The sequence below is a fragment of the Eretmochelys imbricata genome, chromosome 5 (assembly GCF_965152235.1).
Source record: "Eretmochelys imbricata isolate rEreImb1 chromosome 5, rEreImb1.hap1, whole genome shotgun sequence".
NCBI lineage: Eukaryota > Metazoa > Chordata > Testudines > Cheloniidae > Eretmochelys > Eretmochelys imbricata.
In genome coordinates this window covers 82,190,431-82,218,082 of record NC_135576.1, presented here as the reverse complement: position 1 = coordinate 82,218,082, position 27,652 = coordinate 82,190,431, and the positions used below count along the sequence as shown (strand labels likewise).

The 27,652-nt window shown below is 40.1% G+C and overlaps 1 protein-coding gene across 1 annotated transcript in view; it reads right to left on the bottom strand.

The window, feature by feature from the left end:
• Positions 1 to 27,652, bottom strand: part of ADAMTS19 (ADAM metallopeptidase with thrombospondin type 1 motif 19) — a 275,279-nt gene that overhangs the window by 104,175 nt on the left and 143,452 nt on the right. The window contains exon 8 of the mRNA XM_077816366.1: positions 24,445 to 24,550. Within this exon, the coding sequence (XP_077672492.1) occupies positions 24,445 to 24,550 (106 nt within the window). The remainder of the gene's footprint in view (positions 1 to 24,444; positions 24,551 to 27,652) is intronic.

Genomic DNA, 27,652 nt, shown 5'->3' with positions numbered 1-27,652 from the left:
AAACATCCAGATTGTCTCTGCCCATGACAGATGACCTGTTTGAGAGGTAGGAGCTATTCTAGCTCAAGGGCGATTGTCTCTGCCCTGCACTGCAACTCATTGGCTAGAATCCAAAGTACTCAAAGGCTATACTTCACCTCCTGCTGATAAGACCACTTTCCTTTCCATCTGTTGGAGAGCTTTTTTAAAGCTTTCTTGACACTTCAGGGCCATATATAATATAAAACTTCCTCGAGAGAGTCCATCTACATTCTCAAAAAGAAAAAGAGTACTTGTGGCACCTTAGAGACTAACAAATTTATTTGAGCATGAGCTTTCGTGAGCTACAGCTCACTTCATCGGATGCATTCTGATTGTCAGGTGAGGACACTCTGTTTGTACAAATACTACCGTTGAGTCAAATCTTAAATAACAAACCTTGACAAAATGTACCAAGTTCAGATTCAGATAACTATTTGAATATTCCAGTTTTTATTCTTTTGCTCATCTAGTGCATGTAGTATTGTACTAGAGTATCCATTAAAGATATGCTGTTCAAATATATGAAAAAAATCAGATATACCACAAATTTGGGCAGGTGATATTAAAAGAAAAGAAAAACAAGGGAAAAGGACAATTAAAAAATGTCACAGAAATATTACCTGAAACAAAATTCTGTCCCTTTATTCCCCTTAGTACATATATCGGAAGGAATCTCCTGGTATGATTTCCCATATATTGCAATTGGGATAGGAGAAACCACATAGCTGTACACTGTGGGGAGACTAAGGGAGAGACCACAGAAGGTCTAATACTGCCTCACTTGTTTGCTGACTGGCCAGGGAATGGATTGTGACTACAGGTAGATCCTGGTGAAAATCAAAATTTGCATTTCGTGGGAATTTTTGACATTCTGAAATTTTTTTGTGTTCCTTATCTGAACGAAAACAAGTATTTTCAAAATTTCACACAAAATAATAAGTCCAAAAATTTTCCAATTTCAAAATTTTATATTGGAAAAATATCATTTCAGAATACATTTTTGTTTAGAAATTTTTTTTATTTTAATATTTTTGATTATTTATACAGGATTTTGTGACATGTCAGTAGTAGTGACCAATACTATGACATAATATAATAGTCAAAATATTCTATTTATAATATATATTATTTTTCTATTTTATTTTATTTTTAAGGTCATTAAGGGTAACTATTACTGAGTGTGGATTGAGTACTTATTTTCTAGATCAAAATGCCTCCAGTTTGTGCTATAATGAAATAACACTTTGACTCTTTGACAGTTTGATCTAGAAAATAAATTAAGTACTCACAATAGATTCAGAAAGGGACTTGGGTGTTGTGATGCTGAGTGTTACAATGCCTATCTTTTAAGGAACCTAGAAAATCATTAGCATTCACAGAGCCTGGTTTTGATGCCTTGGCTCCCTGTACAATGAATAGAGAGAGACAGGCATCCTAGGAATGGGATTAACAAAAGCTAGAATATTGAGCTCGGAGCTATCTGAGCTGGGCAATAGGAGATGCCAAGGGGATGGATGTGTGCCAAGTCCCACCCCTTTCAAGGAGTTAGGTGCCAATACAGGGTGTCCGATCTGGTAAGCATTCTCAGAAGCCTCCTAACTCCACACCAAATAGCAGGACCTCCTGTGACGTTGATCTGGAGGGAGGTGTCAGCCCAGTGGTTAGGGTACTCACCTGAGATGTAGGAGACCCCCAGTTCAAGTCCTCTTCTCTACTTGATGAGAAAAAGGGATTTGAAGAAGGAGCCATCACTTCTCAGATGAGTGGCCTAATCACTGAGCGCTGGGATATTCTGATATGGGGTTCTCTTAATCTCTCCTGTTGAAGCTGATCCACTTTGCAAACATAATTAAAGAATCCTTAGGCCAGATACAGACTGAAAATAACTCTATAGCCCAGCAGTTAGCACACTCACCTAGGAGGCAGAAGACCCAGGATCCATTCCCTCCATGCCAATGAGTCTTTAATTATTTATCCATAGTGGAACAGTGTCAAGGGGAGAGCCTGAGAGAGACCCTATATCAGAATATCCCATAGCCCAGTGGTTAGAGCATCCCCTAAGATGTAGTAGATCTCTGTTCAAATCCCTCTTCTCATCAGGCAGAGGTAGGATGTGAATCAGAGGGCTCCCATAGCCCAGGTGAATACCCTAACAACTGGGCTAAAAGTTATGAGGGAGCTATTACACTGTCTGGAGTGATTGACAGCCATGAGTGCCAACCTCAGGGCAGACTGTCAAAAAAGCAGGGCAGACACCCCAAACTGGTGGCATTTCACCAACCCAGAAACAAATGTGAACTCTGAAGCACTCTAATAGTTTGACCATGGAGTCTCAAGCAGTCCCCCTGGGCATGCTCTATCTTGCCACCCGGGCAAACTGGACTTAATGATAGTTGGTTGTTGTACACCAAAGATCAGAAAAGATTCAGGTTGCTTCCATTCCCAAGAGAGAAGTCACTTACCCCAGGTCAATTTGTACTTCAGATCTCACACCAAAGACAATGCTTGTAGCCAATCCAATAGTAAACTAACTAACAATTTATTAACTAGAAAAAATAAATTAGTGTGTTAAAGCAGGCGACATATATACACAAATGAGTTACCGTCTATGATTCCAAAAAGTGCATAGTTGTAGTAAACTGTCAGCACCGAATGTCTTTTAGGGCTAACCCAGGTTGACCCTAGCGATTTCTGTTTCTGTTTACCTAGCTTCAGGCCGGTGAAAGTCCAAACAGCAAAGAGAGAGAGAAAATTTTCTTTTGTCCCTGTTTTATTCCTTTCTTCCAGAATTCAAGCTGATGGAATGGGCTTTCTTGCACACACCTTGTGGGTGTGAGGCCCTTAATCAAGTCTTTGTAACATGATGTTCACAGTGGTGCATTTAATTTTGATAGTCCTTCTTGATGGCTGGGTTCACAGTCTCAAAGCAGGCATTTTTACAGTTATAAAGCAAAACTTACTGTCATAAATATAAAGGGAAGGGTAAACCCCTTTGAAATCCCTCCTGGCCAGGGGAAAGCTCCTCTCACCTGTAAAGGGTTAAGAAGCTAAAGGTAACCTCGCTGGCACCTGACCAAAATGACCAATGAGGAGACAAGATACTTTCAAAAGCTGGGAGGAGGGAGAGAAACAAAGGGTCTGTGTCTGTCTGTATGCTGGTCTTTGCCAGGGATAGACCAGGAATGGAGTCTTAGAACTTTTAGTAAGTAATCTAGCTAGGTATGTGTTAGATTATGATTTCTTTAAATGGCTGAGAAAAGAATTGTGCTGAATAGAATAACTATTTCTGTCTGTGTATCTTTTTTGTAACTTAAGGTTTTGCCTAGAGGGGTTCTCTATGTTTTTGAATCTAATTACCCTGTAAGATATCTACCATCCTGATTTTACAGGGGGGATTTCTTTATTTCTATTTACTTCTATTTTTATTAAAAGTCTTCTTGTAAGAAAACTGAATGCTTTTTCATTGTTCTCAGATCCAAGGGTTTGGGTCTGTGGTCACCTATGCAAATTGGTGAGGCTTTTTATCCAACATTTCCCAGGAAAGGGGGGGTGCAAGTGTTGGGAGGATTGTTCATTGTTCTTAAGATCCAAGGGTCTGGGTCTGTAGTCACCTAGGCAAATTGGTGAGGCTTTTTACCAAACCTTGTCCAGGAAGTGGGGTGCAAGGTTTTGGGAAGTATTTTGGGGGGAAGGACGCGTCCAAACAGCTCTTCCCCAGTAACCAGTATTAGTTTGGTGGTGGTAGCGGCCAGTCCAAGGACAACGGGGGGGAATATTTTGTACCTTGGGGAAGTTTTTGACCTAAGCTGGTAAAGATAAGCTTAGGAGGTTTTTCATGCAGGTCCCCACATCTGTACCCTAGAGTTCAGAGTGGGGGAGGAACCTTGACACTTACATATTACCTTATAACATGGCATACAGACATCACAAGTGAAATTACTGCATGCAGCAATTTAGAAGCATTTCATAGAGTCTAAACACTAAACACATTCTTACAAGTCTAACACCTATCCTGAACAATACGAACATGGAGGTGAGCTGGTCTGGTTTCCAGCTATGAATTTGTCAATGCTCAGCAGACACCTACAGCCTTGACAAGAACTGGCACCTGGCCTGTCAGTGTCACAGGAGGTCCTGCTGTTTGGTGTGGAGTTAGGAGGCCTCTGAGAATGCTCACCAGATCGGACACCCTGCATAAGCAGCAGAGCACTTATCTCCCTGCAGTGTGGATCGCACAAGAGTTTAGGCGACCAAGCACCTAGAGTGAGGCAGCAATGTGCGTGCCCAGAGGCAGAAATATAGGCATGTAAGGAATTTTTATTGCAAAAACATAGGAGCCAAGCAAGTTTATGAACCTTCAGGGTTAGGGGGCAGCTGAGCAGGGTTTTGGGAATGCCACTGGTGCCTAAATTTGGGGTTTAGGCACTTAGAGTGGCAATTAGGCACTTGAGCCTCTGGGTACATCTAGCCCCCAGTGTACTAATCAGAAGAGCAGCTATTTCCAATATCCTTGTGTTAGCCTGAATAATTTTTCTAAGGTAGTGAAAAAAGTTGCTCCCCTGATTAGTACATTGAGTGCTTATCTTATTATCTTTTTAAAAGTCTCAGTGTCAATCTGTTTCATTATAACACAAAATAGGAGACATTCTGATATAGAAAATAAGATAAGATGTTTCAGTCTGTACTAAGTAGCAAATGCCCTTAATGATTTTAAAAATAAAATAGAAAAATGACTATAAGATAAACAGATTATTTCAACTATTATATCTTGTCATAATGTGTCGCCATATCATGCCTAAAGCATACTTGTATTCATTCCATGCATAGCACGCCCAATGTTCCATCTAGGGTGACCAGATGTCCCGATTTTATAGGGGCAGTCCCAATTTTGGGGGCTTTTTCTTATATAGGCACCTATTACCCCCCACTCCCCGTCCCCATTTTTTACACTTACTATCTGGTCACCCTAGTTCCATCCATTGAACAAGTGAAGAATATGTAGGATAGAGATTGGTAGCGCAAATTACATAGCAGAAATGTGTCTATTGTTTAAATAGAAAAGGAGTACTTGTGGCATCTTAGAGACTAACCAATTTATTTGAGCATAAGCTTTCGTGAGCTACAACTCACTTCATCGGATGCATGGAGCTCACGAAAGCTTATGCTCAAATAAATTGGTTAGTCTCTAAGGTGCCACAAGTACTCCTTTTCTTTTTGCGAATACAGACTAACACGGCTGTTACTCTGAAACCTGTTTAAATAGAGGAACTCCTGTGTGGAAAAACTTATATTGTGAAAATATGGCAAGTTTTAAAAGGTAATATATTTACTTTAAAAGAGACTTCTCAATATATTGGGACAATGCAATTGGCATTGCTTTACTTTAGGGACCTCATATCTTGGAAGTTAAGTATTGTTCATCTTTGCCCCTCTTCTGTTTAAGCAGAACTAGGCATTGCCAAAGCACACATCTGCTGTACCTTCCTTAACATCATCAATGTAGCTTGTGGTCTGTTATAAAGATGAAGTTGCTGCACACACCCTTTTCTTAATACCTATAACAAACGTGCATAAAAATGAACACAAACTGGGAATGCAGAAGTCTTAACTCCTCATCTCTTCCACTATGCCATGTAATGCAATAAAAAATCTGGAGACTCACTGATATATTACCTTTTACCAAGAGATAAATTTAATGCAATAATATACATACCATACAGAGCACACTTCCACATTTTCATTGGAATGATCATGGATATGAAAGTACATAATATTCAATTTGGGGAAATATCTCAGTGGTATGGTATTTAGTAATCCAACATGACGTAATGGACATTTGTAAGAGACAACTGTACTTTTTCACAAACAGAAAACCACTTCAGAAATTGTATCTGTGTGTAGTGTTGTTCTGGGGCTTAACACTTCTGTTCTTACCTAATTTATCATGTTAGTCCTGGGCAGATTGCCCCTTGTATCCATGAGCTCCTCTTTCCCTCTTTTTGGAGTCATTCATTCTTATGTAAGTGAGAGCAAGACAATCATGCATGTGTGTTTGTGTGGTAGGAAGATAAGGCAGTTTGGGTAAAGGGATGAAACATTTCACTAGTCTAAACTGCTGTATTTAACAAAAACATCAGTGCTGCACTTTTAAGAAAAAGTGCATCATATCAGCATGGAAACTGATCAAATTCTGCTGTAAGAACAGGAGCTTTATTATTCTGAGTGGGATAAAGAAATGCTTAATCCACCATGGCTGAGAGAACATATACACGCCACATATTACATGAATATAGGAAGTATCTTATGGAAAACATTCTCTAACTGAAACATTAGCAATACTTCAACTAACTTCCATTTATATAATCTCAATTTAAATGTATTTTGACAAAGAGCCTTGGTCAAATAAACTTGCCACTAACATTATGCATGGTTGTCAAGTCAACTGAAAAATATTTTTATCTTATAAAACCTCTCAAGCTTGTTTAAAAGCAACTGCCAGAAAATTTTTGTGATATCATGCAGAAAGCTGGAGCACACTATGGGAGATTTTGAGGATGGCCCATGTTGATATTTAACATGAAATAGGCATTAGAAACCTTTTTTTTCACCTAAGTTTCTCTGTACTCAGAACAGTGATCCAGTTGATATACTGTACTTGGATTTCCAGAAACCCTTTGACAAGGTCCCTCACAAAAGGCTGTTAAGCAAAGTAAGCAGTCATGGGATAAAAGGGAGGGTCCTCTCATGGATCAGTAACAAGTTAAAAGATAGGAAAAAAAGGGTAGAAATTAATGGTCAGTTTTCACAGTAGATAGAAGTAAAGAGTGTGGTCCCCAAAGGATCTGTACTGGGACCAGTGCTGTTCAACATATTCATAAGTGATCTGGGAAAAGAGATAAACAGTGAGGTGGCAAAGTTTGCAGACAATGCAATATTACTCAAATAGTTAAGTCCAAAGCTGACTCCAAAGAACTACAATGGGATCTCACAAAACAGTGTGATGGGGCAACAAAATGGCAGATGAAATTCAGTGTTGATCAATGCAAAGTAATGCACATTGGCAAGCATAATCCCAACTATACATAACAAAATGATGCAGTGTAAATTAGCCATCACCCTCAAGAAAGAAATCTTGGAGTCATCATAAATAGTTCTCTGAAAACATCCGCTTAATGTGTAGCAGCAGTCAAAAAAGCTAACAGAATGTTAGGAACATTGGGAAAGGGATAGATTAAAAAAAAATCAAAATACCACTATATAAATCTGTGGTAAGCCCACACCTTGAATACTGTGTATAGTTCTGATCACTCTATTTAAAAAAAAGATATATTAGACTTGGAAAAACTACAAAGGAGGGCAACAAAAATGATTAGAGGTTATGGAACAGCTTTTATATGAGGAGAGATTAAAAAGACTAGGACTGTTCATCATGGAAAAGAGTTGACTGAAGAGGGATATGATAGAGATCTATAAAACTATGAATGGTATGTTGAAAGTGACTAAGGAAGTTTATTTACCCCACCACATAACATAAGAACCAAGAAGAAAAGGAGCACTTGTGGCACCTTAGAGACTATAAATTTGTTAGTCTCTAAAGAGCCACAAGTATTGCTTTTCTTTTTGCGAATACAGGCTAACACGGCTGCTACTCTGAAATGACAACCAAGGCTCACCCAATGAAATTAATAGGCAGCAGATTTTCAACAAACATAAGGTAGTACTTCTTCACATAATACACCTGTAGAACTTATTGCTAGGATATGATGTGAAGGCCAAAAATATAACTGGGTTTAAAAAAGAATTAGATAAGTTCACAGAGGATAGGTACATCAATGCCTATTAGCCAAGATGGTCAAGGAAGCAACCACGATCTGGGTGTCCCTAAGACTCTGACTCCCAGAAGCTGGGACTGGATGACAGGGCATGGATCACTTGGTAATTGCCCTACTCTGTTCATTCCCTCTAAAACATCTGGCTCTGGCCACTGTCAGATGACAGGATACTAGATAGTCTGGCCCAGTATGGCCATTCTTCTGTTACTGTGAAAATAGTACCGTGTGGGCTTTTATGCTTTTATTATAGTCATGCATTCCGAAATGACACCTTTTTCACATCTGAACAAATAACAACCACTTTGTTTTGCTATACAAGTTAAATGCGGCTATGCACGCACCTTCTGGAAAAAACTAAGTCCACACTGAAATAATGTTATTTGATATTTATCCTGCAACAGGAGCTCAAAATTTCCCGCAAACACAGTACATTCATTGCAACAGACTTGCTCAGTGACACCACACTATTACACTTGAAATACACTTAAGTATTATAATTATTATTATTATTATTCATTACTTGTATGCCACTACTGAAGCACATTGCATTTACAAATTAGAGATGGAGGACCGGATTCTTTTCTCACAACTGAGTAAATCAGAAGCACGTTCACATAAATGAATTGTGTTGGACCAGTATTAAAGTGGTGTACGTTAGATCAAAATAAGGCTTAGAATCTATGCTCTGAAGAGTTTACAATCTAAGGACTGGTTTCTGCAAACACCTAACCCAGTGCATATGCTTATTTGCACACATAGTAGGATCAGGCCCTAAAATGAGACAGGGACCTGAGGAACGAAAAAGAATGCCAATTTACAATACAAATATTTTTAACCTTTCAAGAATTTGAGGCCTGTGCCTAGAATGACGATTACTCTAAAATACTTTAATGCGCTATCCAATTAAGAATTATAACAATAATTAATAGAGAATAAAGAAATGAAAACAACAGAGAAATACAGTAGCTAACCACAGCTATAAACCTATATAACCTATATTCTGTGGTTACATAAAGCTATATAACCACAGAATATAAATCATAGCTTCTGTTACCCTATTAATTTTGTTGTGAAGGAGTTGTAAATTCTTGATAAATAAAAAATGTCACTTCAACAAGAGCAACTTGGGAGCATATATATATATATATATATATAAACCTAGAAACTCATAGAATTTTTAGGGAGGAAAGGGTGCAACAGTAATGGAAATATGTATTATTAAGGAACAAATTGTAACCACTTTTTGAAATAACCTCCTGAGGGATATTTTATTATCAGGCACAAGTACTTGGGGATACATGGAAGAGGAAGAGGATGTGGTCTCTCAACCTGATGGTTCCCTGGGGCCCATTTTGAAGAAGACCTCTCCGGGAGGCTTAGCAACTCTTAGTTGCTTCGCTACCTCCCATTACTTCTCTAGGAGCTGAGTTACCTTTGACTAAGCTTCCTGTTCCTCTAAAAGTGCCACCACCTCTCTGACTGTAGTGTAAAGACTGAATGGTACTTCAAGAAGAACTACCTTAGGAGCAGACATCTGAGGGGTCTCAGCTATGGAGAGGGTGGACTAGGCCTAACCTATTTTATAATTAACATTTGGGGAAAAAATAAAAAATGCCAAAGGGTGCAGAGATACTCTCTGTTCCTACTGCTGGCTATTGGTTTGAGCACACAGAATCTACCAACTGCCTAGGAGGGATTAACCAAACCATAAAAAACAGGTTGCCAGGGGAACTGTGGACATTTGTCTGAGCAGTCAATAATCCCACTTCCAACCCCAAACTCCAAAAGTTAAAGGTCTAACCAAGAGGAGATGATGAGTGAAAACTGCAAGCTGAGAGTAGCAGTGATTTGTGAAAAATCATGGCTGGGTGAGACACTGCTGAAGAAATCTCATTTTCTGTACAGGGGATAAAAAGTCTCTTAAGGTCTTGGTTACTTAACAGCTAGTTTCACGTATAAATAGATATGGCTCCATCGTGATATGCAAAGAACAGAATCTAATCATGAGAGAAGATCATTCTTGAGAAGGGAATATTTTGATAGGATCTGGCTAAATAACATTTTAATAATTTATTCATGAATGTCACAATATGTTTAAAATAAATTATCCAGTGAATATTTTTTCATTATGGGCAAACCATTCACAAGTAATTATGAGACTCATTACTTTTTTGACTAAAATATTAATGAATAACTTTTCTCCCATTATTCACCAAGTTCTAATTTTTATTGTGTGTAGTATGGATATACTAGTGTGATCCAAGTTTTAAAAAATGGACTTGAAGCCATAAACTCTCAAGTTTTATCCTGGTTCTAATATTGATTCAATGTGTGGCCCTGAGCAAGTCATTTAACATGTTTTTAGCTTCCTTTTCAGTAACATGGTGATAATACTTACTTAGCAAGCATAGGGATCTGTATGGGCACTGTATAATCAGTTATTATTTATCCTGCATTTTGAGGACATAAAATTCTGTAAGCGCTGCCATATTATTGTTGTTATATTGAAGAGTTCATAGGCAAATGACCTAATAGGCAGCTTTTATATGTTGTTTTATGTTGATAGTAATATGAGTTACATGAAAGGTACAAATACTGTTTATTCCGGTTAATAATCAGGCTGTGACCAACATGTGGCTGGTAACTCATCCCACAGCCAGGTCCACAAATAATTGTTTTAGAATGTAAGGCCTGGTCTACGCTACGAGTTTAGATAGAATTTAGCAGCGTTACCTCGATTTAAACCTGCACCCACCCACACAACAAAGCCCTTTTTTTCAACTTAAAGGGCTCTTAAAATTTATTTCTTTACTCCACCCCCGATGAGGGGATTAGCGCTGAAATCGGCCTTGCTGGGTCGAATTTGGGGTACTGTGGACCCAATTCGACAGTACTGGCCTCCTGGACCTATCCCAGAGTGCTCAGTTGTGACAGCTCTGGACAGTGCTCTCAACTCAGATGCACTGGCCAGGTAGACAGGAAAAGGCCCACGAACTTTTGAATCTCATGTCCTGTTTGGCCAGCGTGGCGAGCTCACCTGCACAGGTCACCATGCAGAGCTCATCATCACAGGAGACCATGCAGTCCCAGAATCACCAAAGAGCTCCAGCATGGACTGAACAGGAGGTACGGGATATGATCGCTGTATGGGGAGACGCATCCATGCCGGCAGAACTCCGTTCGAAAAGACGAAATGCCAAAATATTTGAAAAAATCTCCAGTGGCATAAAGGACAGAGGCTATAACAAGGACCTGCAGCAGTGCCGCATGAAAATTTAAGGAGCTCAGGCAAGCCTACCAAAAAACCAGATTGGCAAATGGCCACTCCGGTTCAGAGTCCCAGACATGCCGCTTCTATGATGAGCGGCATACCATTCTAGGGGGTGCAGCCACCGCTACCCCACCCCCATGCTTTGACTCCATCCAAGGGGTGGGAGGCAACATGGAAACGTGTTTTGGGGGCAAGGAAGATGATGAGGAGGAGGAGGTTGTAGATAGCTCACAGCAAGGAAGCGGAGAAACTGGTTTCCCCAACAGCCAGGATCTATTCATCACCCTGGACCTGGACCCAGTACCCCCCGAACCCACCCAAGGCGGGCTCCTGGACCCTGAAGGTGAAGAAGGGACCTCTGCTGAGTGTACCTTTGTAAATATTATACATGGTTTAAAAGCAAGCGTGTTTAATGATTAATTTGCCCTGGCATTTGTGGCCAGTACAGGTACTGGAAAAGTCTGTTAACATGTCTGGGGATGGAGCGGAAATCCTCCAGGGACATCTCCATAAAGCTCTCCTGGACGTACTCCCAAAGCCTTTGCAAAAGGTTTCTGGGGATGGCAGCCTTATTCCATCCTCCATGGTAGGACACTTTACCACGCCAGGCCAATAGCACGTAGTCGGGAATCATTGCAGAACAAAGCATTGCAGCATACGGTCCCGGTGTTTGCTGGCATTCAAACAACAAACGTTTATCATCTGCCTGTGTTACCCTCAGGAGAGTGATATCATTCATGGTCACCTGGTTGAAATAGGGTGGTTTTAGTAAGCGGACATTCAGAGGTGCCCGTTCCTGCTGGGCTGTTTGCCTGTGGCTGAACAGAAATTTTCCCCGCTGTTAGCCGTGCGGTGTGGGGAGGGGTGAAGCCATCATCCCAGAGAATTGGGTGGGTGTGTATGTCAGGGGGGTTAGTTGGGTTTCTGCTGCATGTGAACCCGGAAACCACAGCCCCTCCTTTTAAATTGCCAACCCATTTTTAATGGCCAACCCAACAGCTACTTCATATGAGAAATGAGGGCGCTGTTGTTTGAAACCATTTCCACATGTTATGAAGGTTAAAGAAGCCAGAAGACTGTGGCTTAGCATGACTGCCTGCAAGCCGAATTCTGCTGCCCAGCCCTGCATGAGTGATCTCTCACACCAAACCAGCATACCCTCAATAAGAGGCAATATGCAACCTTGTAATGAAAGCACATGTGCTATGTAATGTTAACAGCAAGGTTTACTGTGAAAGAGTGTACCCATTGTTCTATAAAATGTGTCTGTTTAAATACCACTCTCCCTTTTTTCCCCTCCACCAGCTGCATATGTTTCTCCTTCCCAGAGGCTAGCGAAGATTAGAAGGCAAAAAAAACGCACTCGTGATGAAATATTCTCTGACCTCATGCTGTCCTCCCACACTGACAGAGCACAGATGAATGCGTGGAGGCAGACAAAGTCAGAGTGCAGGAAAGCACAAAATGACCAGGAGGAGAGGTGGCGGGCTGAAGAGAGGGCTGAAGCTGAAACGTGGTGGCAGGAGCTGAGAGGAGGCAGGATTCAATGCTGAGGAGGATCAAACTAATATGCTCCAGAGTATGGTTGAGCTGCAGGAAAGGCAGCAGGAGCACAGACCGCCACTACAGCCCCTGTGTAACCAACCGCCCTCCTCCCAAAGTTCCATAGCCTCCTCACCCAGACGCCCAAGAACACGGTGGGGGGCCCTCCAGCCACCCAGCCACTCCACCCCAGAGGATTGCCTGAGCAACAGAAGGCTGGCATTCAATACGTTTTAAACTTTTAAAGTGCTGTGTGGCACCACCCCTCCCAGTGTTTCCCTCATCCACCACCCCTCCCAGGCTACCTTGGCAGTTACCCCCTATTTGTGTAGATGAATTAATAAAGAATGCATGAATGTGAAGCAACAATGACTTTATTGCCTCTGCAAGCGGTGATCGAAGGGAGGAGGGGAGGGTGGTTAGCTTAGAGGGAGGTAGAGTGAACCAAGGGGGGGGGTTCATCAAGGAGAAACAAACAGAACTTTCACACTGTAGCCTGGCTATTCCTGAAACTGGTTTTCAAAGCTTTTCTGATGCGCACTGCACCCTCCTGTACTCTTCTAACCTCCCTGGTGTCTGGCTGCGCGTAATCAGTGGCCATAAACGTCTTCCCCTTACTCTCACAGATATTGTGGAGCACACAGCAAGCAGTAATAACAATGAAAATATTGATTTCATTGAGGTCTAACCACGTCAGTAAACGGCACCAGCGCACATTTAAAAGCCCAAATGCACATTCTACCACCATTCTGCACTTGCTCAGCCTATAGTTGAACAGCTCCTGACTACTATCCAGGGTGTCTGTGTATGGCTTCATGAGCCATGGCATTAAGGGGTAGGCTGGATCCCCAAGGATAACTATAGGCATTTTAACATGGTTGGTTATTTGGTTATTTTCTCGTCTGGAAAGTAAGTCTCTTGCTGCAGCTGTTGAAACAGACCAGAGTTCCTGAAGATGCAAATGTCATGTATCTTTCCCGGCCATCCCACATTGATGTTGGTGAAACATCCCTTGTGATCCACCAGTGCTTGCAGCATCATTGAAAAGTACCCCTTTCGGTTTATGTATTCACTGCCTTGGTGCTCCGGTGCCAAGATAGGGATATGGGTTCCCTCTATTGCCCCACCACAGTTAGGGAATCCCATTGCAGCAAAGCCATCCACTATGAACTGCACGTTTCCCAGAATCACTACCCTTGATATCAGCAGCTCAGTGACAGCGTTGGCTACTTGGATCACAGCAGCCCCCACAGTAAATTTGCCCACTCCAAATTGATTCCCGACTGACCGGTAGCTGTCTGGCGTTGCAAGCTTCCACAGGGCTATCGCCACTCACTTCTCAACTGTGAGGGCTGCTCTCATCTTGGTATTCATGTGCTTCAGGGCAGGGGAAAGCAAGTCACAAAGTTCCATGAAAGTGCCCTTACGCATGTGAAACTTTCGCAGCCATAGGGAATCATCCCAGACCTGCAACACTATGCAGTCCCACCACTCTGTGCTTGTTTCCTGGGCCCAGAATCAGTGTTCCACGCCATGAACCTGCCCAACTGACACCATGATGTGCACATTGAAGGGGCCCGTACTTTGTAAGAAGTCTATGTCCATGTCCTCATCACTTTCGTCACCGCGCTGCAGTTGCCTCCTCCTCACCTGGTTTCGCTTTTCTTGAAGGTTATTCTGCATATCCTGCTGGATAATGCGCGCAGTATTTATAGTGCTCATATTTACCGCGGTGATCTGAGCAGGCTCCATGTTCCCAGTGCTATGGTATCTGTGCTGAAAACATGCACGAAACGATTGTCTGCCGTTGCTCTGACGGAGGGAGGGGTCACTGACAACATGGCTTACAGAGTTTGCTTACAGGGAATTGAAATCAACAAAGGGGGTGGCTTTGCATCAAGGAGAAACAGAATGGCCCCCTCAAGGATAGAACTCAAAACCCTGGGCTTAGCAGGCCATTGATTTCACGGAGGGAGGGAGGAAGGGAGGAGAAAATGAATACAAAACAAATCTGGTCTTATTTCTTGTTTTGATCCTCTTCGTCTATCTTTATACATCTTGCTGGCAGCAGACGGTGCAGTATGACTGCTGGCCATCGTTGTCTCCTGGCTGCTCATTAGAAGACGGTGCAGTACAACTGCCGGCAGGACTGAATCGCCATGATACAAAACTTAAAAGGGAAATGACCTGGCTGAGTCACTCCCATGTTTGCCCAGGTACCCCTGACTGTCCTCACCGAGGTCGGCTAAAAGAACACCCTGGAGTACTGCGATGATGACTACCAGTCATACTGCACTGTCTGCTGCCAAAAGGCAATGAACTGCTGCTGTGTAGCAATACAGTACCGTGTCTGCCAGCACCCAGGAGACATACGGTGATGGTGAGCTGAGCAGGCTCCATGCTTGTTGTGGTACGGCGTCTGCACGGGTAACCCAGGAAAAAAGGCGCAAAATGATTGTCTGCCGTTGCTTTCACGGGGGGGTGGGGGGGGGTCTGATGATATGTACCCAGAACCACCCACAACAATGTTTTTGCCCCATGAGGCATTGGGATTTATACCCAGAATTCAAATGGGTGGCGGAGACTGCAGGAACTGTGGGATAGCTACCCACAGTGCAATGCTCCGGAAGTCAACGGTTGCCTCAGTACTGTGGATGCACTCTGCTGACTAAATGCACTTACAGCATTTGTGTGGGGGGACACACAATCGACTGTATAAAAATGGTTTCTACAAAACTGACTTCTATAAATTTGACCTAATTTCATAGTGTAGACATCGCCTAAGAGAAAAGCAACAGAGCTCATGGCACAAAGGGATTTCCTCATGGAACTTACAAGGGAATAATTTAGCTTGGAGGCGCAAGTGACCTTGTTACAGAGACATTTTGCTGATGTGCATAGCCAGCTGCATAGCCAGCTTTCTATTTAGCAAGATTTTATTTTGTCTTTATTGGATGAACATGTTGCTGGCCTAGGAAAACCAAATCCACTCCTTACTCTATGAATTTTATGCATAAAGCAAAAGAAATATGTGGCCAAGGAATATTTGTCTCTTTCCAGCTATTAAGGCTCTAAGATAATGACAATATTTTAGAATATGCTTTGAATCTTATAACCATTTTAAGACCAATTAATGGGATTCATGCAATACATATTCTAACAAATATGTTAAGAATAACATAAAGTTCACTAAGGACGTGTAGGACGTGCTTTCTCATTCTATCGTTATATAACATTTTCCCATCCAAGTGTCATTTTCTCTGAGGTGGCTGTTACAGTATAATTTACATGATATTTGTTGCATTGCTTAATGATGCTCACTGTTCTAAACTTGTGTATCCTGTGCTCTGTGCTTTTGCTTTGCAAATGCATTATGTCATACATGTAAATATGGAAATAGAACGTGGGACTGGGGGAGGAAGAGGAGCTACTTGCTCAGGCATTCTCCTCTCTCCTACAGCAGGGGCTAAATGACAGGTAATCTGTGCCCTCTATAGGTCAATGCTGCTTCAGGCTCAAGCTGTGCATCTGTATTTGACTCAGAAATGGAGTTTTTGCATAGGTAACATGTGGAGGAGAAAAGAACAAGTGCTGTCACAGGAAAAGCCTGAAGAAACCAAATCTATGTGGGGAGAGGAGTGCCCCACTATAATTCCTCCCTGCAAAAGCCCCTTAAAAAAATTAAGAAAACTTCATAATATGAACCTTCACAAAGTGATCCTTTGTCCTTCTGATTCCTCCCATGAGTAACTCTGCTGGAGTATACAGTTTGGGCCCTAGACTGAAGCATATATGGGTAATACAAATAGTTTCAAACTTTGCTGTGATCGTTTTATTTAACTTAATAAAATGAAACAAATAATTTAATTTAAAAATCCACCAAGAGGCCATGTATCTAATACAGGGCAAGTGGGCAGCAACAACAAAGAAGAGGCTAAAGGCAAATACTGCAAACTGCAGTATTTCAAGATAAATAGTTATGTCTAAGGTTTATGTACTCAGTTCTATGCCAAGAATCATCACTGAACTATACCATGTGATCAAATGAAAAAAATATGTAATTAGGAAAAGGAAACTTTGAGGCATCAGATATTCATTGAATTGCCAACAAGAAGGCTAATTCTGTTTATTAATGAAAAACATTGACATTAATTTACACAATCTTTTGTCAACTTTCTCACAATTGTCTGAAATGTTTTTAAATATCTACTAAAGTTATGCATTACATAAAGTGTTTTCCACATATTGGACACTATGTTTCCAAGACACTGCTCCAAAGTGATATTAATTAAAGAATCATCTTGTAGTGCATTACTCAAACACAGGACGGAAAATTGAAAATTTTACCTATTTGCTTAATCTTTTAAATTTTGAATGATTTTACATTTTTTAAACTTGCTAACGAAATGTGGACAAAGCATTTCTGAGGGGCTGGGGGATTTAGATGCACAAAGCCTGTCAAGAGTAGATTCTTCACTCTGGCTAGTTTTTGTACTGTATTTCTTCCAGAGCTCTCTCTTCCCCTAGCTGTCTGTCTGTCTTCACAGAACTCATCAGTGTAAGTTGCCATTAGGGAAAAATATGCTTGGATAAAATAAGATGCTCTCTGAAAATGTGCCTGTTCTTAGAACTTGAACACAACAAATTAGTTTTTGTGATTTTGAAAATTCTAACAAGGGCATTCGGCTTTCAGTTTGCAGCCAACCAGAAAGTGAAAACAAAAACCTCAAGATAAATTGGATCCATCTCTAAAATCCCTATTTGTAAATGTATCTTCTGAAAACCTTTCCCAAACCATTTGAATGTTTGATGTTCTATACTAATTTTGCCAGGCAAAAATTCTCAGCTAGTGTTTATCAGCATGGCTCCATGATTTTGAAACTCTGTCAACTACTTTTGATCCAAAATACCTAAATCTGTTGATCTTTAATGTATACATCTTCTTGAAAATGTCTCAGAAGAAAGCTGAGGTGAGCAGGGTGAATGATGGGGTCTTTGGAAACTTGAGGGATGGGATACTTTGCTGTTTTTGGCTGACTGGCTGCTTTTTGTGGGATCTACCATTATTTTGCCATTGTTTTTATTTTATTATTATGGATGGGATGGATTTTTGATGTCTTGTCAGGGAGCTTAGACCTTGGAATAGGGTGTCTTGTAATTAACCTTAAATAAAGAAATTAAGAAAAATAAAAACAAATTTGCTTTCAATATAGTTTTTCAATGTATCTAATTCTGTTCTTATTATACCAGTATAAATTAAGAATATCTGTTGAAACCAGTGGAACTACCCTAATGTAAAACCAGTCTGTGATCAAAGTCAGTCTCTATGTAATAAATAAAAGGAAAATTCTCTATGCTGCTTATGTGTTTTGCCAATTCAATAGAATAACCATTTAATAAAGAAGCAAGTGAAGTATGGTATCTTCTTTGTTATGAGGAGTTGATCCAAAACTGTTCTCTTGCTTACACATGGATAATCTTAGCAGATTAAATAGTGTTTCTTGTAGAAATAAAAGCTTCTAGCTACTGTACAAAAAAGATAGCCCAGAGTGTGTTAAAAATAATATAAAAGCATGACTGTGCTATGTGATGATTGACCTCAAAATTGACCTACAACATTGCAAACCTGAAGACAGCACAAAAGAATGTTAACTGCTAACAATACTGTTATAGATGTATGTATATAAGCTATTTTCTTAGCATTATGTTCTGTAGTTAGCAGAAAATTCTCCTTTAAAAAGGTTTCAGAGTAACAGCCGTGTTAGTCTGTATTCGCAAAAAGAAAAGGAGTACTTGTGGCACCTTAGAGACTAACCAATTTATTTGAGCATAAGCTTTCGTGAGCTACAGTTCACTTCATCGGATGCATACTGTGGAAAGTGTAGAAGATCTTTTATACACACAAAGCATGAAAAAATACCTCCCTCACTCTCCTGCTGGCAATAGCTTATCTAAAGTGATCACTCTCTTTTACAATGTGTATGATAATCAAGTTGGGCCATTTCCAGCACAAATCCAGGTTTTCTCACCCCCCCCCCTCCCCACACACACACACAAACCCACTCTCCTGCTGGTAATAGCTTATCTAAAGTGACCACTCTCCTTACAATGTGTATGATAATCAAGGTGGGCCATTTCCAGCACAAATCCAGGGTTTAACAAGAACGTCTGAGGAGGGGGCGGGGTTAGGAAAAAACAAGGGGAAATAGGTTACAAGGGGTTTTAGTTGGGGGCTGTCACCTTCAGCCCCTTCAGTTGGGTGACGGCCCCCAACTAAAACCCCTCCAACGCATTATTAAGGATCTACAACCTATCCTGAAGGATGACCCAACACTCTCACAAATCCTGGGAGACAGGCCAGTCCTTGCCTACAGACAGCCTCCCAGCCTGAAGCAAATACTCACCAGCAACCACATACCACACAACAGAACCACTAACCCAGGAACCTATCCTTGCAACAAAGCCCGTTGCCAACTGTGCCCACATATCTATTCAGGGGACACCATCACAGGGCCTAATAACATCAGCCACACTATCAGAGGCTCGTTCACCTGCACATCCACCAATGTGATATATGCCATCATGTGCCAGCAATGCCCCTCTGCCATGTACATTGGTCAAACTGGACAGTCTCTACGTAAAAGAGTAAATGGACACAAATCAGATGTCAAGAATTATAACATTCATAAACCAGTCGGAGAACACTTCGATCTCTCTGGTCACACGATTACAGACATGAAAGTTGCTATATTACAACAAAAAAACTTCAAATCCAGACTCCAGCGAGAAACTGTTGAATTGGAATTCATTTGCAAATTGGATACAATTAACTTAGGCTTGAATAGAGACTGGGAGTGGCTAAGTCATTATGCAAGGTAACCTATTTCCCCTTGTTTTTTCCTAACCCCCCCCTTCCTCAGACGTTCTTGTTAAACCCTGGATTTGTGCTGGAAATGGCCCACCTTGATTATCATACACATTGTAAGGAGAGTGATCACTTTAGATAAGCTATTGCCAGCAGGAGAGTGGGGTGGGGGGAGGTATTTTTTCATGCTTTGTGTGTATAAAAGATCTTCTGCACTTTCCACAGTATGCATCCGATGAAGTGAGCTGTAGCTCACGAAAGCTTATGCTCAAATAAATTGGTTAGTCTCTAAGGTGCCACAAGTACTCCTTTTCTTTCTCCTTTAAAAAAAATCACATGTTCTATACTGTAGCAGTGTTTTTCAAACTTTGGGCAATAAACTTTAGTTTCGAAATCCATATTCAGGTGCCTAAACAGAAGTATCTTGGTTTCCAGAGGTACTGAGTAACCCCATCTCCCATGGAAATCAAGGGGACAGCACCTTTGAAATCAGGCCACTTCTATTTAGGTACCTAAATATGGATTGTGAAGGAGAGCTTTAGGCACCTTGATTGAACACTTTTGGCTTTGTGACTTGAGAGAACAGTGATGCTGCTACAAGTGAATCATCTTACTTAACAAGACACATTCTGAAATACAGTGACTACTAAGGAAATGGGAAATAAAAGCAGTGTGAGAAATTGAAATAATTGATTCCTCATCTAAATTATGCTTTCAGGAAGCCAGGCATGGACTCTATTAATAGAAGTATTAATGCTGATCTTAATTGTTTAATCCTAATATGGATTTCTTACTAAAATGCTTTAAAACAGATTTTTGTGTTGGAAAGCATAAAGGAAGTTACCATCAAGGTGAAATTAGTAACTAGGGGCCAAATTGTGTCCTTGTGATCTTTGCATCGAGGAGTCCTCTATGCAAGGATCTCCACAGGAAAAGGGATGTATGTGTCCACCACTTGCACAGAAGTATTCCACTACTCCCCCTAAACTCCTGGAGGGCTCTGTGGGGGTAAGGAGGAGGTAATGAGCAGATCAGTCAGGGCCAGAATACTTACATCATCCCCTCCTGCAGCCAGATACATAATATTTCCCCAGTAGCTTCCTCATTGCTGAGGAATTCACAGCCAGGGACGTGCTCAGGAGTGTAGGTCCAATGGACCCATAGAAGCAGGAAGCAGGAACACAGTCAGAGAGATCCTGGAGCTACTACTCAGCTTTCTGTGCCCCTATATAGGTATGGTTGTATCAGATATCTGGCTTTGTGGTCTATCATTTTCTGGAGACAGCTATTTTAACACATTGGTACAAAATGTTTCACTTGGGTAAGTAACCTGTATTCTGTGATCAGCTTTAAAATGTTAAAAACAAGGCTGGGTACATTTATAATAGCATTCTATAAGGAAGGTGTGACCAGAGAAAGCTCTTTTAAGAATTAATTTCCCAGCTATATAGACATTGGATGATACCCAGTGCATGCTTCCAATTATTTATATGGCTCCCAAATTGTGCTAAGTGCTATTATATATTATTTATTTAGATTTTAAGCTCTTCAGTTTATACTTGTACAGAGACTGGAACAACGAGGCTCCAATCTTAGTTATGTCCTCTCAGCATATTGTAATAAATAAATAAACAAACAAACAAACAAAAAAGTGTTTCCCACTATAAGAGGGTTTCTTCAAATTATTATAAAAACACTACAAATGAAATGGGAGAACACACAGGGCAAGTTCTAAGTAAGAGAAAGGGGTAGGAGGAAGGTATGAAACAGAAGCACAAAGATTAAGTTCCACAAATACAGTAACAGGATATTTTACCTCCAAAATCAAGATGAAGCCCTTGTAGATGGCAAGCAGTGTCAGATCTTGAGCCTTGTAGGCCAACAAATGTAGAACTCCTATTAGCCACTAATTTACTGATCAACTCAAGTAACAAAGCAGCAGTTACATTTATCCAAATGGAAAACAGAAGCTGAAAAGCCATAATCTCATTTTAATAATAATGTAACTAATTGAGTGGGGAAGACTGAAACTGGTAAAACCTAAAACAAGCAATTCAAAATGTGAATGAAAGAAGATAATCCACGTTGATTCCACTAATCTCAAATTTCACTGTATCTTTTAATAGAACCAAGAGCATGAATAAGAGGTTGTGGTTCCCACATGGGGGAAAACATGCATTACTGAGTCAAGGCATTTGCAGACAAACTGTAATATAGTGAAACACCTCAGTAATTGAGTAACACCAAAGACAACCATCTGTAGCATGTACTGTCTGGTACTTCCATGTGGCTTTTGTTCCTAAAGAATTCTGGAATGTTTCAGGTCTAAATTTATTTCTGCAGGAAACAATCAGGATTTTAACTTGAAAAACTGTTTATAAAAATCACCTTAAGATTTTTTACAAGGCTAAAGCCATTTATATTAGTAGAGTATTTTAGCTACAGATTTCTGAAACATGTTTTGAGCTTTATGAGGACTGAACTTGGCTCACTCCTCACATCTAAAGAGCTGCAGCAAAACTGCACAACACATAAAAAGTATTTTTCTTATCACGCTATAGAGACGTGTTATTTATTAGTAGAGTAAAAGACGTTATATATATTTCAATTTGTAATTTAGACACAAAACATATATATTCCATGCTATGATACAAAAATCAGACAGGTTTGAATGGAACAAACTATGCTAACTGGCTGTACACCTTTGCCCTCTTCATACTCTGTCCTCTGCTGCCAGCCTTGTTTATGGTTTCCTCAATGAACCTCTCTCCTTCCGCTATTTATCCATCTCCTTCCTATTTATCCATCTCCGTTCTTATCATTATAGTATCTGAGCAGCTAATATCCCTTCCTTCCTCATTCCCTTCCATTTCTCGTTTTTCTCTCACTCGTTTTTCCTTTCCTCATCCCATTCCACTTTATGCTTGTAAACTAATCCCCCTCCCACCACTCTCCTTACCTCCACCTCTACACCAACCTCCACCAAAAAAAATCTCTAGATTATCATTGTTCAATAGAATGATGTTCAAAATGTATCCATAGGCAACTGTGAAAGCTACATGTAGAAACTCCCTTGAGTGTGCTCAATGGAGGGCACAAAAACAACATTAATAACAAAAATAACAGTATATTCAACCATGACTACAGAGCCATAAGTACACTAATATGTATTTACAATTATGCACAGCAGGTTATGAGCATTTTGGGGACATATCAAAGTAGGTAACTGAGAAAATACTCTTAAATGCTCCACAGCTCTGCAGAGTTGTTCTATTAGGAGCTTACAATTAGGTCTGCATATAGGTCAGACAGAAATCCATTCCAAAGCACAGAATATACATTTAAGGAGTTTGATGTGCAAAAACAAATGCACAAAAATTAAACTATTAATTATTTTCACTTGCATAAGGCACTTCAATTCCAGTTCTGAAAATATTGCCAAAAGTTTTTGCAAGCATACTTGTTTGTACTTAATGCCCTGTGTGCTAAATGTGCTCTTTGAAAAATCTTGCCAAAAAGAGCTCATAAAGTTTATTTATTTATGCATTTTATAACAGTGGACGGTTTTCATTGTCATCTACAAACAGGTGGTGGGTTTTCTGGTTTTGCCTTACATTTAATTGTATTTTCTCTGAGAATTCCTTTCTATAAACAGCAGGTATCCAAAAATTAATTTAAAGGAAAGCATTTATTTCTACTTAATTTTTTAAAGTTTAAGGAATTTAGTGGCCTTAAATTATTTCTCTGGCAGGGATTCACCTTGAACGAACATCCCTGTAACTCTCCTCACCATCCTCCATGAGTTCATAGAAATTGTTCATCTCTAATTCACCGGGAGAGGCTATCCTTAAAACCAAAAATCTCATTTAGTATTGACTTTCTTCTTCAGTATTAGATAGTGGGATCTCAGTTCTCTAGAGAGTATGATTAAAATGTTCAAAAGTGGCTTCCAATTTACAGTGCCCATCTTGAGACACCTAATTTTCAGAGGTGCTGAGAGCTCACAGTTCCAGCTGAAGTCAATGACAAATACAAGAGCACAGATGGAGATGTCTGGTGCAGAGCCTCCAGAAATGATGGTCTCAAAAACTGAAGCTGCTTCTTAAAACATTGACCTAATTGATAAACTTGTATCAAATATTGAGGATGAATACAGGAGATTCTCCCCCAGTAAAATTTAAACTTGTAAAGCACTGACTTATTTATTCTTTTTTGAAGGGTGGGGAGATCAAGCAGTGAATTCCAGGTTTGATATCTAATTTGTTTGGGCAGCATACTGCTTTTTTGTATTAAGTTTACTCCTTAGCGCTCCCTACTCTCCTTCTAGCCAATAAGAACAACATCTTGTTGTAAAGAATTTACATCTTCAGCTTCAGCACAATCTTTTGCTGTTTGGGATGGAGGGAAGCTAGTGTTTTGATGACCATTATGATTTTAAAGGAACTATTTTGAGACTGGCAAACTCAATAAAATCTCAGTCAACTTATGATTTCATTACATGTTTTTTGGCAATATTAGTCAGAGCTGCATTTGATGCATAGTACCACAATCCCCAAAACAAGTTCAGGAGACACCTGTTTTTTCCCCAGATTAAATTAGATCTTCCAAATGTTCTAATGAATTATTGTATATATAGAATGACTAATGTGCCATTCAAAGATGTAATTGTTTTCTTGACTTATGTGCTATATTGACAAATTATGTCAATTTTAACGAAAAAAATGAATTTCCTTACACTTATCATAAGTCATAAGTAATAGCCTTCCTTAATTAAAAAAAACAAGAACACATACAAAACCAAAGCTCTTGTGTTATGTGATAAACTCCTGTATTAAAATTAAAATTAAATTTAGAGTCTGGAATAATACATGTCAACAAAAGTTAGGGATCTTTGTTTTCTTTCATGTACTTACTTGTGACCCATCTCATGGGCAATGGTAAATGCGAGATTCAGACCATTGTCCTCTGCAATAATACATTTTCTTTTTTCACTGCACATTCCACTCAAATATGCTATACCTAGGAAACACAACCACCACACCAGGATTAATCATTATGAGTATTATTTATTATTTATATTTACATTATGGCCCTGGATTGCGGCCCTATTGTGCTGATGCTGAACTAACACATAGGGATGTACCTGCCCTATACTATTTATAAACTTATTAAAGACAATTCGCAATTAGTGAATTTAGCATCAATAGCATAGAAGGGAGAAGAGAAGATCAGGATAGTGACAATATCGCTCATTTACTATATAGTGTGCACAAAATTTGTTCCCAAACAATGTAATGTATTTAAATAAGGTATGATACAGTAAAATTTGAACAGCATATTGTTAAAAAAGGCAATACAAATCTGATAATTTTATCCACAAATCTGCGCAATTTTTTTTGCTAATAGACTTTAGTTTTATTTTCTGTTCTTCAGTTTCTACTCTTTCATTTTAACATTAGGACTTACTAATTTTTTAAGCACCAATATGGAGTTCAGTGCACAAGTTAGAAAGGAAGACGAGCTTTTACAGGAAACCTCAAATTCCATAAAACTATAACAATCCTTAATAGACAGCAGTCTAACCATCACATTTATCATAAATGCCAAGGACAGTATCAAGCATATGATCTAAACCCTAGGTTTTCAAAAACAGGAGCCTAAATGTTAGACACCCAAGTCCATGATTAGGCTCCTAAATAAATGATCTAATATTGCAAAATGCTGAGCACCAAGCAGCTTCATTTGACTGAGATCGTTTATTTAAGAACCTAGGATTTTAGGCTCCTATTTTTGAAGATCTTGGTTTAAGCAGTCTATTTGATTATTTACATATTCCAAATGTACAGCCTATTTCATATCGAACATCCCTTCAAAGAAATGGCGCCCTCTGGATCAACATATTTGTTGGATGTTTCTGATACAATTAAATGGCTAGAAGCATTTGGAATTTAGTCTTAATTAGCCTTCTAAATGTACCTCTCATAGGATGAAGTCCAAATATTTTAACTTATCAGCCTGCAAACAGAAAGGCCTTATCTACACTTTAGATAAGCTATTACCAGCAGGAGAGTGGGGTGGGGGAAGAGAAAACCTTTTGAAGTGATAAACACCCTTTTTTCATGATCTGTGTGTATAAAAACATCCTCACTGCAGTTTCCACAGTATGCATCTGATGAAGTGAGCTGTAGCTCACGAAAGCTTATGCTCAAATAAATTGGTTAGTCTCTAAGGTGCCACAAATATTCCTTTTCTTATTTACACTGGGAATTTTAGGCAATACCCACATCACTGCTCTGACTAGGTTTGGACAATACAGTGGTAAAATTGTCTGGGGGCTAGTCTATACTAGTGTTCCCACTAGTGTCAGCACCAATGGAGCAATGCTAGAAGAAAGGTAAGAGAATTACCTAACTTCTCACTGTAGACATAACAAAAAAGGCAACTGTGTTACACTGTGAAATGTTATTTTACATTGGGAAAGCCCTCTCTACGGGCTTTGTTTGCACAAGAAAGTGAGATGTCCCTGAAGGTTTTCCACAACATGCCTTTCTCACACCCCCACTAAATGGAACATAAATACAATGTGTTAGCTTAAAAGTAGAGAAAGCTCTCGATTCTTCTCTGGGTGGTGAAGTCTGGATGTGGCAGAAGTAGCTGGTGACTGGTTGAGGAGTTTGAGACTCCCAGCCTTTCCTGCCAGTGGGCAGAGCAGCAAAGCAAATGAGAAAAGGGAAAGAGATGCCTTAGGTGACACTAAACTGGGAGGAGAGGTAGATATGCTGGAGGGCAGGGATAGGATACAGAGGGACCTAGACAAATTGGAGGGTTGGGCCAAAAGAAATCTGATGAGGTTCAACAAGGACAAGTGCAGAGTCCTACACTTAGGACGGAAGAATCCAATGCACCGCTACAGACTAAGGACCGAATGGCTTGGCAGCAGTTCTTACAGTGGACCAGCAGTTCTTACAGTGGACGAGAAGCTGGATATGAGTTAACAGTGTGCCCTTGTTGCCAAGAAGGCCAATGGCATTTTGGGATGTATAAGTAGCGGCATTGCCAGCAGATCGAGGGACGTGATCGTTCCCCTCTATTTGACACTGGTGAGGCCTCATCTGGAGTACTGTGTCCAGTTTTGGGCCCCACACTACAAGAAGGATGTGAAAAAATTGGAAAGAGTCCAGCCGAGGGCAACAAAAATGATTAGGGGACTGGAACACATGAGTTATGAGGAGAGGCTGAGGGAACTGGGAATGTTTAGTCTACGGAAGAGAAGAATGAGGGGGGATTTGATAGCTGCTTTCAACTACCTGAAAGGGGGTTCCAAAGAGGATGGATCTAGACTGTTCTCAGTGGTAGCAGATGACAGAACAAGGAGTAATGGTCTCAAGTTGCAGTGGGGGAGATTTAGGTTGGATATTAGGAAAAACTTTTTCACTAGGAGGGTGGTGACACACTGGAATGCGTTACCTAGGGAGGTGGCGGAATCTCCTTCCTTAGATATTTTTAAGGTCAGGCTTGACAAAGCCCTGGCTGGGATGATTTAATTGGGGATCAGTCCTGCTTTGAGCAGGGGGTTGGACTAGATGACCTCCTGAGGTCCCTTCCAACCCTGATATTCTATGATTCTATTCTAGGCAGCTCCTCTCCTCTAAAATTATGATGTTCCTTATATAGGCTTAATGCTTCCCTCCAACACTGCTTGATCGCTATAGTTGCTAGTTCCCCTTAGTATTCTACTGGCTCTCACAGGCATGATATAGCACTGAACAGGTAAATCCTTTGATAGGTTCCATATCTATTGCAAGGAAGAAATTATAACCAGTAGTACTCATTACAAACAATAAATATCAATTTACATAACCAAGGCTTCTCTGTACACATAGTTCTTATAAATGCATTGATTACTGTTAATCTTCTAGGGTCTAACACTTGGAATGAGAAGCCTGCATTCTGTTTACATTAAATTAGATTCTGATTCTAGATACAGCCAAAAGCACATATACAATTAATGCTTTATTCTTTATTAAACAAAGTTGACCTTATACATGAAAGCCACATCAAACACTAGCTACTGGATATAAATCAGCCAACTACTAATCAAGAACTAGTTTCATGTCTTGT